Here is a 12,501-nt window from a genome sequence, read left to right as displayed (position 1 = left end):
CCAAAAATTATAATTCAGTCATTATCTACTAACTCCCATGCCAGTAGAAAATCATTTGTTAGGCCATACAACAGTCCCGGAGATCCCTGGAAGAAGTATATTGCAGCATTCTCCAAAACAACTGAAGTTGCTGGAGACCTGTCTTCAGATTTCAAAACGGAAATAACCAAAAACTGCTGAGGACACGAGGGAGGGAGAGGTGAGGAAGAAGAGAGAGAAGAGAACGAATGATGAAGATGGAGATGAAGAGGATGATGCAAAAAGCGAGGCAAGGGAACGAGGGACATCGGTGTCTGCTGTAGAGAGAAAAAGAGATGAAGAGAGGCAGAGAGAGAGAGCAAGAGGGGGAGGGAAGAGACAAATAAATCAGTTGTATGACAGAGAGCTTTGGTCAGAAAGCTGCCAGACCTCAGCAGCTTCTCTTCTCCTCTCTCTCTCTGCTGATGGAGACCCTGGAAGGAGGTGAACTCTGCTTTCCACAGCTCCTCAACTCCTCCTGCAGGAAGCCGGTGCGTCTTCGCTTCGAGGCCACGCTCCTCTACATCCTGCTGTCCTCTGTCTCTCTGCTCACCGTGGCTCTCAACCTGCTGGTCATCATCTCCATCTCCCACTACAGGTGGCCAAAGATTTCTTGACATGCAATTCTTCATCAAACTGTCAGACCTGCTGAAAGAAATGGCTCGTGGACTAAAACAGCGGATCCCAAACTGGGGTTCGGGGACCACCAAGGGTCCTTGAGAAGGTTGCAGAAAGCAGGAATAGATTAATTTTACTATTATGACATTCCCCTGAAGTTAGAACAACAAGGTAATATATAAGTTAAAAACATAATGGTGACTGTTTTGATAATAATTCATAATGGTCCTGGTTTGATCACAGTTTGACTGCACCCACTTTTGTTATCTCCCCACCTAACAACAACCATTTTCTCAGAGAGGATTCTTTAGGACAAAATCCTGTCAAATGGGGTCTGCGGTCTATTTTGGGGGTCCTTCAATTTAAAAAGTTTGGGATTCCCTGGGCGAAAACAGAAGATACTGTCACATCTTGGAACCAAGTTGCTAAATAATGCTTTTGTATTATTGTAAATGCTTGATATCTGCTACATCTGGTGATAAAACCTACTACTGATACCACAAATATGAGTGAATGTTCTGCTCCTGTTTCTCCCCAGGCAGCTCCACACCCCGACCAACCTCCTCCTCCTCTCCCTCGCCGTGTCCGACTTCCTCATGGGCCTCCTAATGCCAGGCGAAATCATGCTCATGGGCGGCTGCTGGTTCCTGGGTGACCTCATGTGCGCTCTGTACTACACTGTCATCTTCATTGTCAACTCTGCCTCGGTGGGAAACATGCTGCTCATATCGGTCGACCGCCATGTGGCGATCTGCGACCCGCTGCGTTACTCGGCCAGACTCACCCGCACCAGAGTCCAAATCTGCATTTGCCTGTGCTGGCTCTGCTCTGTTTTCTATAGCTGTGTCCTTCTGAAGGACCAGCTGAGGTGGCCGGACAGGTACAACTCCTGCCACGGAGAGTGCGTGGTCATTGTTGACCACATTGCAGGAGCCGTCGACTTGGCCGTGACATTTTTCGGCCCCGTTACTGTCATCGTAGTTTTGTATATGAGAGTGTTTGTGGTGGCGGTGTCTCAGGCTCGGGCCATGCGGGTTGCGCTAGGGCGTTCAGAGACTGTAACCGCCAAGAAATCAGAGAGGAAAGCGGCCAGGACCCTCGGCATTGTCGTAGCTGTGTTTCTAATATGTTTCTTTCCGTATTTCACTTCCTCCCTCACAGGCCAGGACACAGTGACCAGCGCTTCGTCCGCGGCCTTTGACATCTGGCTATTGTATTGTAACTCCTGTCTAAATCCTGTGATCTACGCCTTTTTCTACCCCTGGTTTAGAAAAACTATTAAACTGATTGTTACACTTCAGATACTGCAGCCTGACTCCTGTAAGGCCAACATACTGTAGAGAGAGGAGAAGTCAACTAATTCAAAACAGCAAAAGTCTGGACAAAAGTATGTATGTGAGTTGAATAATCAAACCTGTGTTTTTTCAGTTTCAGCCCTGCCTTACAATTTATGAAGGCTACCTCCTATTCAGCTGTTGGTCAGAGAGGCTAATTTCTCTCTCTGTTTGATTTTTGTATATACATTTTCTTCTGTGTTGCTTCTATTCTCCCACAGTTACCAAGCACTGTCAAATGTTTTTTTAGGCAAGCACCCGGTTTTTATGCAAGCTGTGAATTCAACACCATATGTGTGTTTCAGATCAAGTGCAATGGCTTTACATTACAAACAAACTGCAAACATTAACAATCAACCCCCAGCCCCAACCCCAGAATACCTATTTCTGTTTAAAGGGAAATATTTGAGGGGTTTTGTTCCAAAATGAGATTCACACCATTTCTCATAACACTGTGAAGCATATTATGTGTCGAAGTTCCGACTCATCTGAAGACATTTGCTTTTAAAATAGTTCATTTTTTGGGGAGATAGAGTGGTTTTCAAATACTGCCTGATGAATTTCAGGTAGCAAATGTTTTACTTCCAAAATGGATGTAGGTCTACAGCGTTTAGGACTGAAAACTTTCATTTGAAACCAGTAGCCTGGTTTCCTATGCAGGACCAAACATTGATTTACCCCCCAAAACAAACCTCCCGTGTGATTTTTGTCCCAGTTTCAGATAAAGACAAATAAACTTTCAATCTCATGTTCCGAACATTTTGGCTCTGGCTAACCAAACTTGACTACAGTGTGGAAGAAAGGATAACTCCAGTCTTGTTTTGTTGCTTTCTTTGCTATATAATGTTTATTCTGTATGGTTTCCCCTCCTTCTCCACTCAGTGTCATAAGCACCATGAAGGAATTCAAGCACCATTATTCATTTATTTATTTGTATGTTGTGTTTTTTATGAGCCCATGCCAAAGATAATTTTCTGTACAAAAAGGTTGCTGAATATGTTGAATGATAACCTGAATTGGGCTAGGCTGAAAGTTAAACTGAGTAAGTCAAGGAGCATATCCATTGTTAAGGGGAAGCTAACAGGTAAACGGTTTTACATAGATGAGGAAGCAATACCAACAGTTCTAGAGAAGCCTGTCAAAAGCCAAGGAAGGTGGTATGATACAAATCATAGGCACCAGGTTCAGGAGATGCGACAGCAGCTAGTTGGAGGTATTCAGGACATAGAGAGATCAAGGTTAGCAGGCAAGCTAAAGTTGTGGTGTTTGCAGTTTGGCCTATTGCCTCGGCTAATGTGGCCCCTGACAGTATATGAGATACCACTGTCAAGGGTAGAGAAGTTGGAGAGACTGGTCAGCTCATATGTCAGGAAATGGCTTGGAGTTCCACGCTGTCTTAGTAGTATAGGTTTGTATGGGAAAGGAATTCTGGAACTACCTATATCCAGCCTAGCAGAGGAGTTTAAATGTGCAAAGGTAAGATTGGAATTGACACTAACAGAATCTAAGGATCCAATAGTCAGGAGAGCAGCACCTCCTGTGTTAGCAGGGCGGAAATGGAACCCAAGAGAGGCAGTGCAACAGGCACGGTCAGCTCTAAGACATAGGGATATTGTAGGGCAGGTGCAACAAAGGCGAGGGGGCTTAGGCCTGGGAATAGGGCAACCGTTATGGAGTAAGGCAACTTCATCAGAGAGGAGAAAGATGGTTGTAGATCAAATACATCAACAGGAGGAGTCAGCAAGGTGTACCAAGGCAGTGTCTCAGGCAAAGCAGGGTCAGTGGATGAAGTGGGAGAGTGTAGAAAAGAAGAAACTCAGCTGTAGAGAGCTATGGGGGATGGAGGCAAACCGCATAAAATTCATGGTAACGCTTTAGATTACAACCCGCAATGTACAGCGTAATTACGCCGGAGTTACGGTGTAATCTTTTGTAGTAATAGTGTACCAGTACAGTACATACCAATACATATATGTAGGTACAGGGGGAACAAGATGTGAAGTTATGGAATAAGGGGGTAACAATTCGGGAGGTTTACATGTAGTTACAGGGTAACTACGGGATACGCCGGCTGTAATCTTAAGTGTTCATTGTACGCCTTGTATCATATTAAAAACCAAATCTTACATCCTTAACTTAAAACCTTTATTTAACATACTTCTTATTTCAAGGTAAATTATAAACGCTCAAGGAACAAATAGCATTGAATTCTTTATTTCTTTGTTTTTCTTGCATTGCTTCCTCATTTTGTTCTTCTTTTTCATCTTCCTTTCCACTTCTGATGAAGATGACAGGGTTGAGGTTGAGACGAGGGGAAAGAAGCTGGTGCACCTTGGCCATATGTTGACCCTATAGAGAAAAACTGTTAGTGTCAGTCTCTTGACCGTAATTTATAGTCTGAGTCTTTTATTTTATTTTACTGATAAAGCCTAAATGCAGCATAGGACATGTTTGATATGTTGCTAATTTGCAGCAAAGTAATCCAAAGTTAATATAAGTTCCAATGAGGATGTGTTGAAAGTTTAGCCAGTGTAGTAACGACACAACAGTAGCAGATTAGCTTAGTGTAGGTTGCTATTTGAATAAAATCACCTGAACATGTGTCAGCTTCTGTAAGACACAAACAAACAAGTGTTATACTATATTACATTGTATGTAATGACATAGTGTTGTAAATTCTATTAGAGCAATCATTAGTGTTATCTTGTTAAAACTGCAGGGTAATGCTTTGCTCTTTCAGCTGGGCGCACAGCGTTAACGAGGATGTGAACGTTCAGTAGCTAACAAATGATTATCAAGCTAACCAACAACACCTTTCATTTGTTCAGTTAACGTTACATTTGACATGAGCCACAAACCAGACAGCTCTGTGCCAGTAAATATATTCTAATTATTACCCACCATATGTTTGCTGTAAAGTAGCATGCTTCAGCCATTCAGAAATGACCATTGCATTGCCCTTTGCGTTGCTGCATGCGTTGCTTACGTAGAGTCAGTAACGGGCCTTAGAATGAATAAGGTAGTATTTTACCCTGAAAAAAGTTACATAATGTAGCTTTAAGACAGTCCCTGGCACATCAATGTCATAGGTAACAGACACACACCTAAGCTACTTTACCACCATCAATTAAGCTGCTGACATAGTCGACAATGTAAGATGGCACGGCTGTGTCAAGACGCTGTCCTGGCTGCTCCGTCAAGACTGTGCTTTTACTTTGTGATTTTGATAGTGCTATGTACACCTGTTTTTTCCAAGCACATCACCATTAATTACATTTGACCACAGCATACTTTTGGACTTTGGATTACACTCAAATCATCGATTTTCTGACCTGTTATCCAACAATTTGTCATGGGTGAAGGAGATCCTCTGAGGCGCAAACCAAAACAACAATGGAAGCGCGCCTCAGAGGCAGCGAAAGTGGAAACATCGGAACTGGAGTTCGGAATAGGCTGTATGCTCAGGCCCATCGGCCACCTCTGCCCAGCATCCTGCTTGCAAATGTCCAGTCCTTGGAGAACAAGTTGGATGATATTATGGCAAGGATAAGATTCCAGGCGCATAAGGGACTGCAACATCCTCTGTCTGACTGAAACATGGCTGACCCCCCTGGTGCCGGATCAAACGATACAACCAGCCCAATCTCTCTCTATCTTCCGCATGGACAGAACAGAGGAGTCTGGCAAATCCAAGGGTGGTGGAGTCTGTTTCATGACCAACAACAGCTGGTGCAACCCCAGGGACATTAAGACTCACGCTTCACGCTCCTGCTCACCGAACCTGGAACTTCTAACTATTAAACGTTGTCCCATCCACCTTCCCAGCGAGTTCAGTTTGGTCATCATTACCGCTGTGTACATTCCACCACAAGCGGACACCGACACAGCACTATCAGATTTGCAGGATTGCTATGCTGGCAACAGACCAAGCACCCAGACGCCACCCTCATCGTCGCCGGGGATTTTAATAAGGCCACCCTCCAAAAAGTTCTCTCCCACCATTCAGCAAGTCACATTATGCCGCCATCTTCCTCATACCGGAATACAAACAAAAGATGGTCTGAAAAGCTGGACTGCCCAATCAGAGGCAACGCTGCAAGACGCACTGTGTGACGTTGACTGGGACATGTTCCAATCCAGTTCCAACAACATCTGCGAGTTCACGGAAGTACTGGGGATATAATTCCTACGGTAACTGTCAGGTCTTTTCCTAATCAGAAGACGTGGGTTGATAGATAAATCCGCGAGGCTTTGAATGCATGCACTGCTGCCTACAACTTGGGACTGGTGCATGGAGGAATACAAGGCGGCATAATATAGAATTTGACATGCAGTATAAGATGCTAAAGAGACACTACAAGGACAGAGTGGAGTCTTAATTCCAGCAACGTGACACGGCGCTTGTGGCAAGGACTGAAGACTATTACGGACTACAAAGGTTCATTGAGCCTGAACTCATTCTATGCACACTTCAAGGCTAACAATGCTAACATTAGTTCGCCACCTGGCGCAGCTGGAGTGAGTTTCCATGCTAGAGGAGTGCGCACGTGTCGTATCGGTACATGATGTGGTACAGGAGGACACTGAAGCAGCTTAAGCAGGTGGTCATGAAATGCAATCTAGTTTGCTGACTACACAGTGATGGTCGGCCTGATCACTAGCAATGATGAGAAGGCCTACCTGGAAGAGGTGGCAGACCAGTCACTATGGTGTCAGCCCAACTACCTCTTCCTGAATGTTAGCAAAACCAAAGAGCTGATTGTGGACTCTGGGAGGAAGCAGCAGAGGAGGTATACAGCATTGACTATTAATGAGCAGCTTTTGGTATCTGGGGTTTCACATCACAGAGGATTTGAAATGGACAATGCACACAGCAATACTGCCTGCTATGTTAACAGCTCCTCTCAGGACCGTAGAGCTCTGCACAGGGTGGTGGGATCGGATGAGCGTACTGTTGGAACTACGCTTCCCTCTCTGCAGGACTTATTTGGAGCTAACTAGCTGAGCTTCAGGAGCAGGGCCATGCCTCCACTCCACCTCTTCCGGCCTTAAAGGAACAGTTCACCCAAAAATTACAATTCAGTCATTATCTACTCGCCCCCATGCCAGTAGAAAATCTGGTAATGTTTGTTAGTCCATACAGTCCTTCCCAGCTGAAGTACGTTTGGTCTTCAAAACAACTGATGTTGCTGGGGTCCTGTCTTCACAGCTCCAAATAACAAAAAATAACCATGAAATGAGATTTTAAATAAGTAAAAATACTGTTTTAAACCAATAACTTTGTAGTGAATCATCAAATTCAATAAGTGAGCACCCATATTAATGTTTGATATCATAATAATAATGAAAAAGGCCATAATATGTGCCATTTTATCTATAAATTCTGCATGTGTGACACTGTGCAGAATACATACAGAACAGAGACTAAAGTGGACATTAATATGGGTGCTCACTTATTGAATTGGACAATTAAATACAAAGTAATTGTTAAGGTTTGTTTTCTTGGACCCAAATGCAGACAGGTGGATGGAAAAGGAAAAAGGTTTATTGGAAGGTGGGTGGTTGGTTTGGAGGGAATGAGACGAAGGCAGCGAGGTGGAGTGGTGCAGATGAGCAGGCAGGCAAGCAGATTAACTGACAGGCTGGCTGGTAGACAAGCAGATGAGCTGACAGGTCGGCTGGAGTGGCGTGGGCAGGCTGCGAGAGACACAGAGAAATCCTGGACACACAAGTTAGGTGGAACAATCTGGCGGTGAGTGGATGGCAAGCCGGGGATGATATACTGTGGGCTGATGAGATGATGGGAAGCAGGTGAGCAGACTGGAGACAAGCTGATTGCAGGCAGGTGTGTAGGACGAGCTGGGAGCCAGGAGAACGAGGGTAGACCACGCCCACACACAAACAAGACAGAGAGAGAGACAGACAGGAGAGCACTGGGAACACAGGGAAAGGAAAACACAAGGAAAACACAAGGGCTAGGCTGGGACCATGACAATATCCCCCTCAAGGTACGGCTCCTGACATCCCATCAAGCCGATCAGGAACACCGAGGAGGGTAGGTGGAGGGGGCCCGGAGGAGGGACTCAGAGGCAAGTGGCCCAGGGGCTGGACAGGGGCAGAGCGGGGAACCTCGGGTGGACTGCCAAGGGGCTGGACAGGGGCGGAGCAGGATACCTCAGGCGGACGGCCTGGGGGCAGGGCAGAGTCCGAGCAAGAAACCTCAAGTGGACGGCCTGGAGGCAGGACAGAGGCCAAGCAGGAAGCCTTAGGCGGATGGCCTGAGGCTTCCTGCTCCTGCTCAGGAACAGGGAACCGCTGCAGCTCAGGAACAGAAGGCTTTTCCAGCTCAGGAACAGAAGGCTTTTGCAGCTCAGGAATGGGAGACAGCTGCAGCCTGGGAACAGAAGGCTTAACAGCTCAGGAACGGAAGGCTTTTTCTGCTCAGGAACAGGAGACTGCTGCAGCTCAGCAAAAACAGGAGACTGCTGCAGCTCCGCAGAAACGGGTGACTGCTGCAGCTCAGCAGGAAGAGGAGATTGCTGCAGCTCAGTGGGGACAGGAGATTGCTGCAGCTCAACAGGAACAGGAGACCGCTGCAGCTCGGGGACAGGAAGCTTTCGCGGCACAGGAACAGGAGACTGCCGCAGCTCAGGGACAGGGAGCTTTCGTGGCACAGGAACAAGAGACCACCGAATATCAGGGGCAGGGAGCTTTCGTGGTGCTGGAACAGGGGACCGCTGCATCTCAGGAAGAACAGGGGATTGCTGCAGCCCAGCCAGAACAGGCTGGAACTCAGTGGTGGTGCTGGGCAGCAGAGACTCTGTGACGCTGGGCAGCGGAGACTCTGAGGCGCTGGGGAGCGAAAAATTTGAAGCACTGGGGAATGGAGACTCTGAGGTGGTGGGGAACAGAGACTCTGAGGCGCTGGACTGTTGAGAAAGCCAATGGCTTAGGGAGCCATGTGGACCTTGCCTCCTTTTCCCCGTGGAAATGGCTAGGCGAGTCCCTTCATAGGGTGACCGCTGGACGTCAAGGTGGCTCCTCAGCTGCTCCACAGTAGACTCCTGGGGTTTAGGAATTGCCGGACCAGGACAGGCGGGAACAAGACAGGCAGGAAACGCATAACCGGCTCAGGACAGGAGGGCTGTAGGCTCATGAACCCGAGCCTAACCCACTGGAGTGCAGGCTGGTAGCGAGCAGTCCGAGGTGCAGACTGAAAGATAGCAGGTCCAAAGCTAGCAAACTGGGAGACAGGCTGGTGGCTAGCAGGCTCAAAGCTAGCAAACTGGGAGGCAGGCTGAAGGCTAGGAGGCCCAAAGCTAGCAAACTGGGAGACAGGCTGGTGGCTAGTAGGCCCAAAGCTAGCAAACTGGGAGACAGGCTGGTGGCTAGAAGGCCCAAAGCTATCAGACTGGGAGACAGGCTGGTGGCTAGTAGGCCCAAAGCTAGCAGACTGGGAGACAGGCTGTTGGCTAGCAGGCCCAAAGCTGGCAGATTGGGAGACAGGCTGGTGGCTAGTAGGCCCAAAGCTAGCTGACAAAGAGGGTGGCTGGTGACTAGCAGGCCCAGCACACAAGGCTGTTAAACAGGCAAGGTACGCAGGCAGGGAGAGGGGCTGAAACCTCCTGGAGCTTTCTTCCACTGCCGGGACATGAGAGGGTTGAGGCTTGAGTGCGCTGGGGATTGAGAGCGCAGGAGAGACAGACAAGCGGGCAGGGAAGCAGCTAAATAATGGTGTAAATGTTGGTCTTTTCAACGGACACAGCCGGCGGATGGTGGCTGATGACTCCCTCCTCCATAGAATGCCCACCCACGCGATGCACTAGGCCCTGGAGTAGCAGGACACACAAACAACAACGGAATCACCAACGGCCCTGATCTACTCCCTCACACATAAGCTACTGAGGTATGCTATTTCAACATTCCTCAATTCAGGAAATAGCAACTGCTGTATGCAATCCTTTTGTGGCTCCTCCCCACTTTCTCTGGCGGATCGCTGGACATCAGCCCCTCCTCTCCATCAGCTTTTACCAGTCAGCACGCAGCGTTCCGCTCCCCGTCTCTGTCGTTCTGACAGTAGCCCTGTGATGCCTGGATTCCTACTCCTCTGTCAGCCTCCATGCCACCTCTAGAGCGGCAGTTTTAAATGTACAGCCAGTCAATGACAGCAGCATACTGGGAATCACGCTCCACTCATCCTGACGATTCAATCAGGAGGAATAAACATTAAGCCCCACCCCCCCACGACTCAAGTCCATTCAAGAGGCAAGTCCCTCACAAATCACAGGTAAGTCCATATTTAAAGTCTCTGCAGTTTTACATTCCCACATGTTCAGTACCAACCTGGTCCAAAATTGGTTACAACATTTCAATGTACAGGTAAATAGCCCCACTGGTGACATTTCCGGAGGGCAGACTGTCAGGTTTGCTGGCCCCAGAGAGAGGTTAGATATTTGAGTCTGCGTTTCTTCTGCAAGGGATTTCCCTAGTAATGACATTCTGATCTTTAAAGGAATAGTTCACCCAAAAATTATAATTCAGTCATTATCTACGAACTCCCATGCCAGTAGAAAATCATTTGTTAGGCCATACAACAGTCCCGGAGATCCCTGGAAGAAGTATATTGCAGCATTCTCCAAAACAACTGAAGTTGTTGGAGACCTGTCTTTAGAGTTCAAAACGGAAAATAACCATAAACTGCTGAGGACACGAGGGAGGGAGAGGTGAGGAAGAAGAGAGAGAAGAGAGCGAATGATGAAGATGCAGATGAAGAGGATGATGCAAAAAGCGAGGCAAGGGAACGAGGGACATCGGTGTCTGCTGTAGAGAGAAAAAGAGATGAAGAGAGGCAGAGAGAGAGAGAGCAAGAGGGGGAGGGAAGAGACAAATAAATCAGTTGTATGATAGAGAGCTTTGGTCAGAAAGCTGCCAGACCTCAGCAGCTTCTCCTCTCCTCTCTCTCTCTGCTGATGGAGACCCTGGAAGGAGGTGAACTCTGCTTTCCACAGCTCCTCAACTCCTCCTGCAGGAAGCTGGTGCGTCGTCACTTCGAGGCCACGCTCCTCTACATCCTGCTGTCCTCTGTCTCTCTGCTCACCGTGGCTCTCAACCTGCTGGTCATCATCTCCATCTCCCACTACAGGTGGCCAAAGATTTCTTCACATGCAATTCTTCATCAAACTGTCAGACTTGCTTAAAGAAATGGCTCGTGGACTAAAACAGCGGATCCCAAACTGGGACTACCAGAGGTCAGAGGGGATTCTTTAGGACAAAATCCTGTCAAATGGGGTCTGCGGTCTATTATGCATCTATTTTTGGGCTCCCTGAATTTAAAAAGTTTTGGATTCCCTGGGCGAAAACAGAAGACACTGTCACATCTTGGAACCAAGTTGCTAAATAATGCTTTTGTATTCTTGTAGATGCTTGATATCTGCTACATCTGGTGATAAAACCTACTACTGATACTACAAATATGAATGACTGTTCTGCTACTGTTCTACTCCACAGGCAGCTCCACACCCCGACCAACCTCCTCCTCCTCTCCCTCGCCGTGTCCGACTTCCTCATGGGCCTCCTGATGCCGGCTGAAATCCTGCTCATGGGCGGCTGCTGGTTCCTGGGTGACCTCATGTGCGCTCTCTACTATGCCGCCATCTTCATTGTCAACTCTGCCTCGGTGGGAAACATGCTGCTCATATCGGTCGACCGCCATGTGGCGATCTGCGACCCGCTGCATTACTTGGCCAGACTCACCCGCACCAGAGTCCAAATCTGCATTTGCCTGTGCTGGCTCTGCTCCATTTTCTACAACTGTCTCCTCCTGAAGGGCCACCTGAGGTGGCCGGACAGGTACAACTCCTGCCACGGAGAGTGCGTGGTCATTGTTGACCACATTGCAGGAGCCGTCGACTTGGCCGTGACATTTTTCGGCCCCGTTACTGTCATCGTAGTTCTGTATGTGAGAGTGTTTGTGGTAGCGGTGTCTCAGGCTCGGGCCATGCGGGTTGCGCTCCGGCGTTCAGAGACTGTAACCGCTAAGAAATCGGAGAGGAAAGCGGCCAGGACTCTCGGCATTGTCGTAGCTGTGTTTCTAATATGTTTCTTTCCGTATTTCACTTCCTCCCTCACAGGCCAGGACACAGTGACCAGCGCTTCGTCCGCGGCCTTTGACATCTGGCTATTGTATTGTAACTCCTGTCTAAATCCTGTGATCTACGCCTTTTTCTACCCCTGGTTTAGAAAAACTATTAAACTGATTGTTACACTTCAGATACTGCAGCCTGACTCCTGTAAGGCCAACATACTGTAGAGAGAGGAGAAGTCAACTAATTCAAAACAGCAAAAGTCTGGACAAAAGTAAAAAGAAACCATGCTGCCGCCTTGTAAACTCTGCATGTGATTTGAATAATCAAACCTGTGTTTTTTCAGTTTCAGCTTATGTAATTTCAATTTATATAGGCTACCTCCTATTCAGCTGTTGGTCAGAGAGGCTAATTTCTCTCTCTATTTGATTTTTGTATATACATTTTCT

At 47.5% G+C, this 12,501-nt stretch overlaps 2 protein-coding genes across 2 annotated transcripts; both read left to right on the top strand.

Moving 5' to 3' along the window:
- Positions 1-443: 443 nt before the first annotated feature.
- LOC139650569 (trace amine-associated receptor 13c-like) lies at positions 444-1,976 on the top strand. Its single transcript, XM_071527267.1, has 2 exons — positions 444-616; positions 1,175-1,976. Exons 1-2 carry the CDS (start codon positions 444-446, stop codon positions 1,974-1,976), a joined length of 975 nt encoding a protein of 324 aa, XP_071383368.1.
- An 8,963-nt stretch (positions 1,977-10,939) lies between these two features.
- Positions 10,940-12,279, top strand: LOC139650568 (trace amine-associated receptor 13c-like). The gene is made up of 2 exons (XM_071527266.1): positions 10,940-11,112; positions 11,478-12,279. Exons 1-2 carry the CDS (start codon positions 10,940-10,942, stop codon positions 12,277-12,279), a joined length of 975 nt encoding a protein of 324 aa, XP_071383367.1.
- The last annotated feature ends 222 nt before the right edge of the window (positions 12,280-12,501 follow it).

The sequence above is a fragment of the Centroberyx affinis genome, unplaced genomic scaffold (genome assembly GCF_046629955.1).
Source record: "Centroberyx affinis isolate AG114_WGS23_722 - 3 ecotype Tasmania unplaced genomic scaffold, CSIRO-AGI_Caff_v1 ptg001512l_1, whole genome shotgun sequence".
Taxonomy (NCBI): domain Eukaryota; kingdom Metazoa; phylum Chordata; class Actinopteri; order Beryciformes; family Berycidae; genus Centroberyx; species Centroberyx affinis.
Note: the sequence above shows the minus strand (reverse complement) of the source record. Positions and strands in the feature narration are given on the sequence as shown.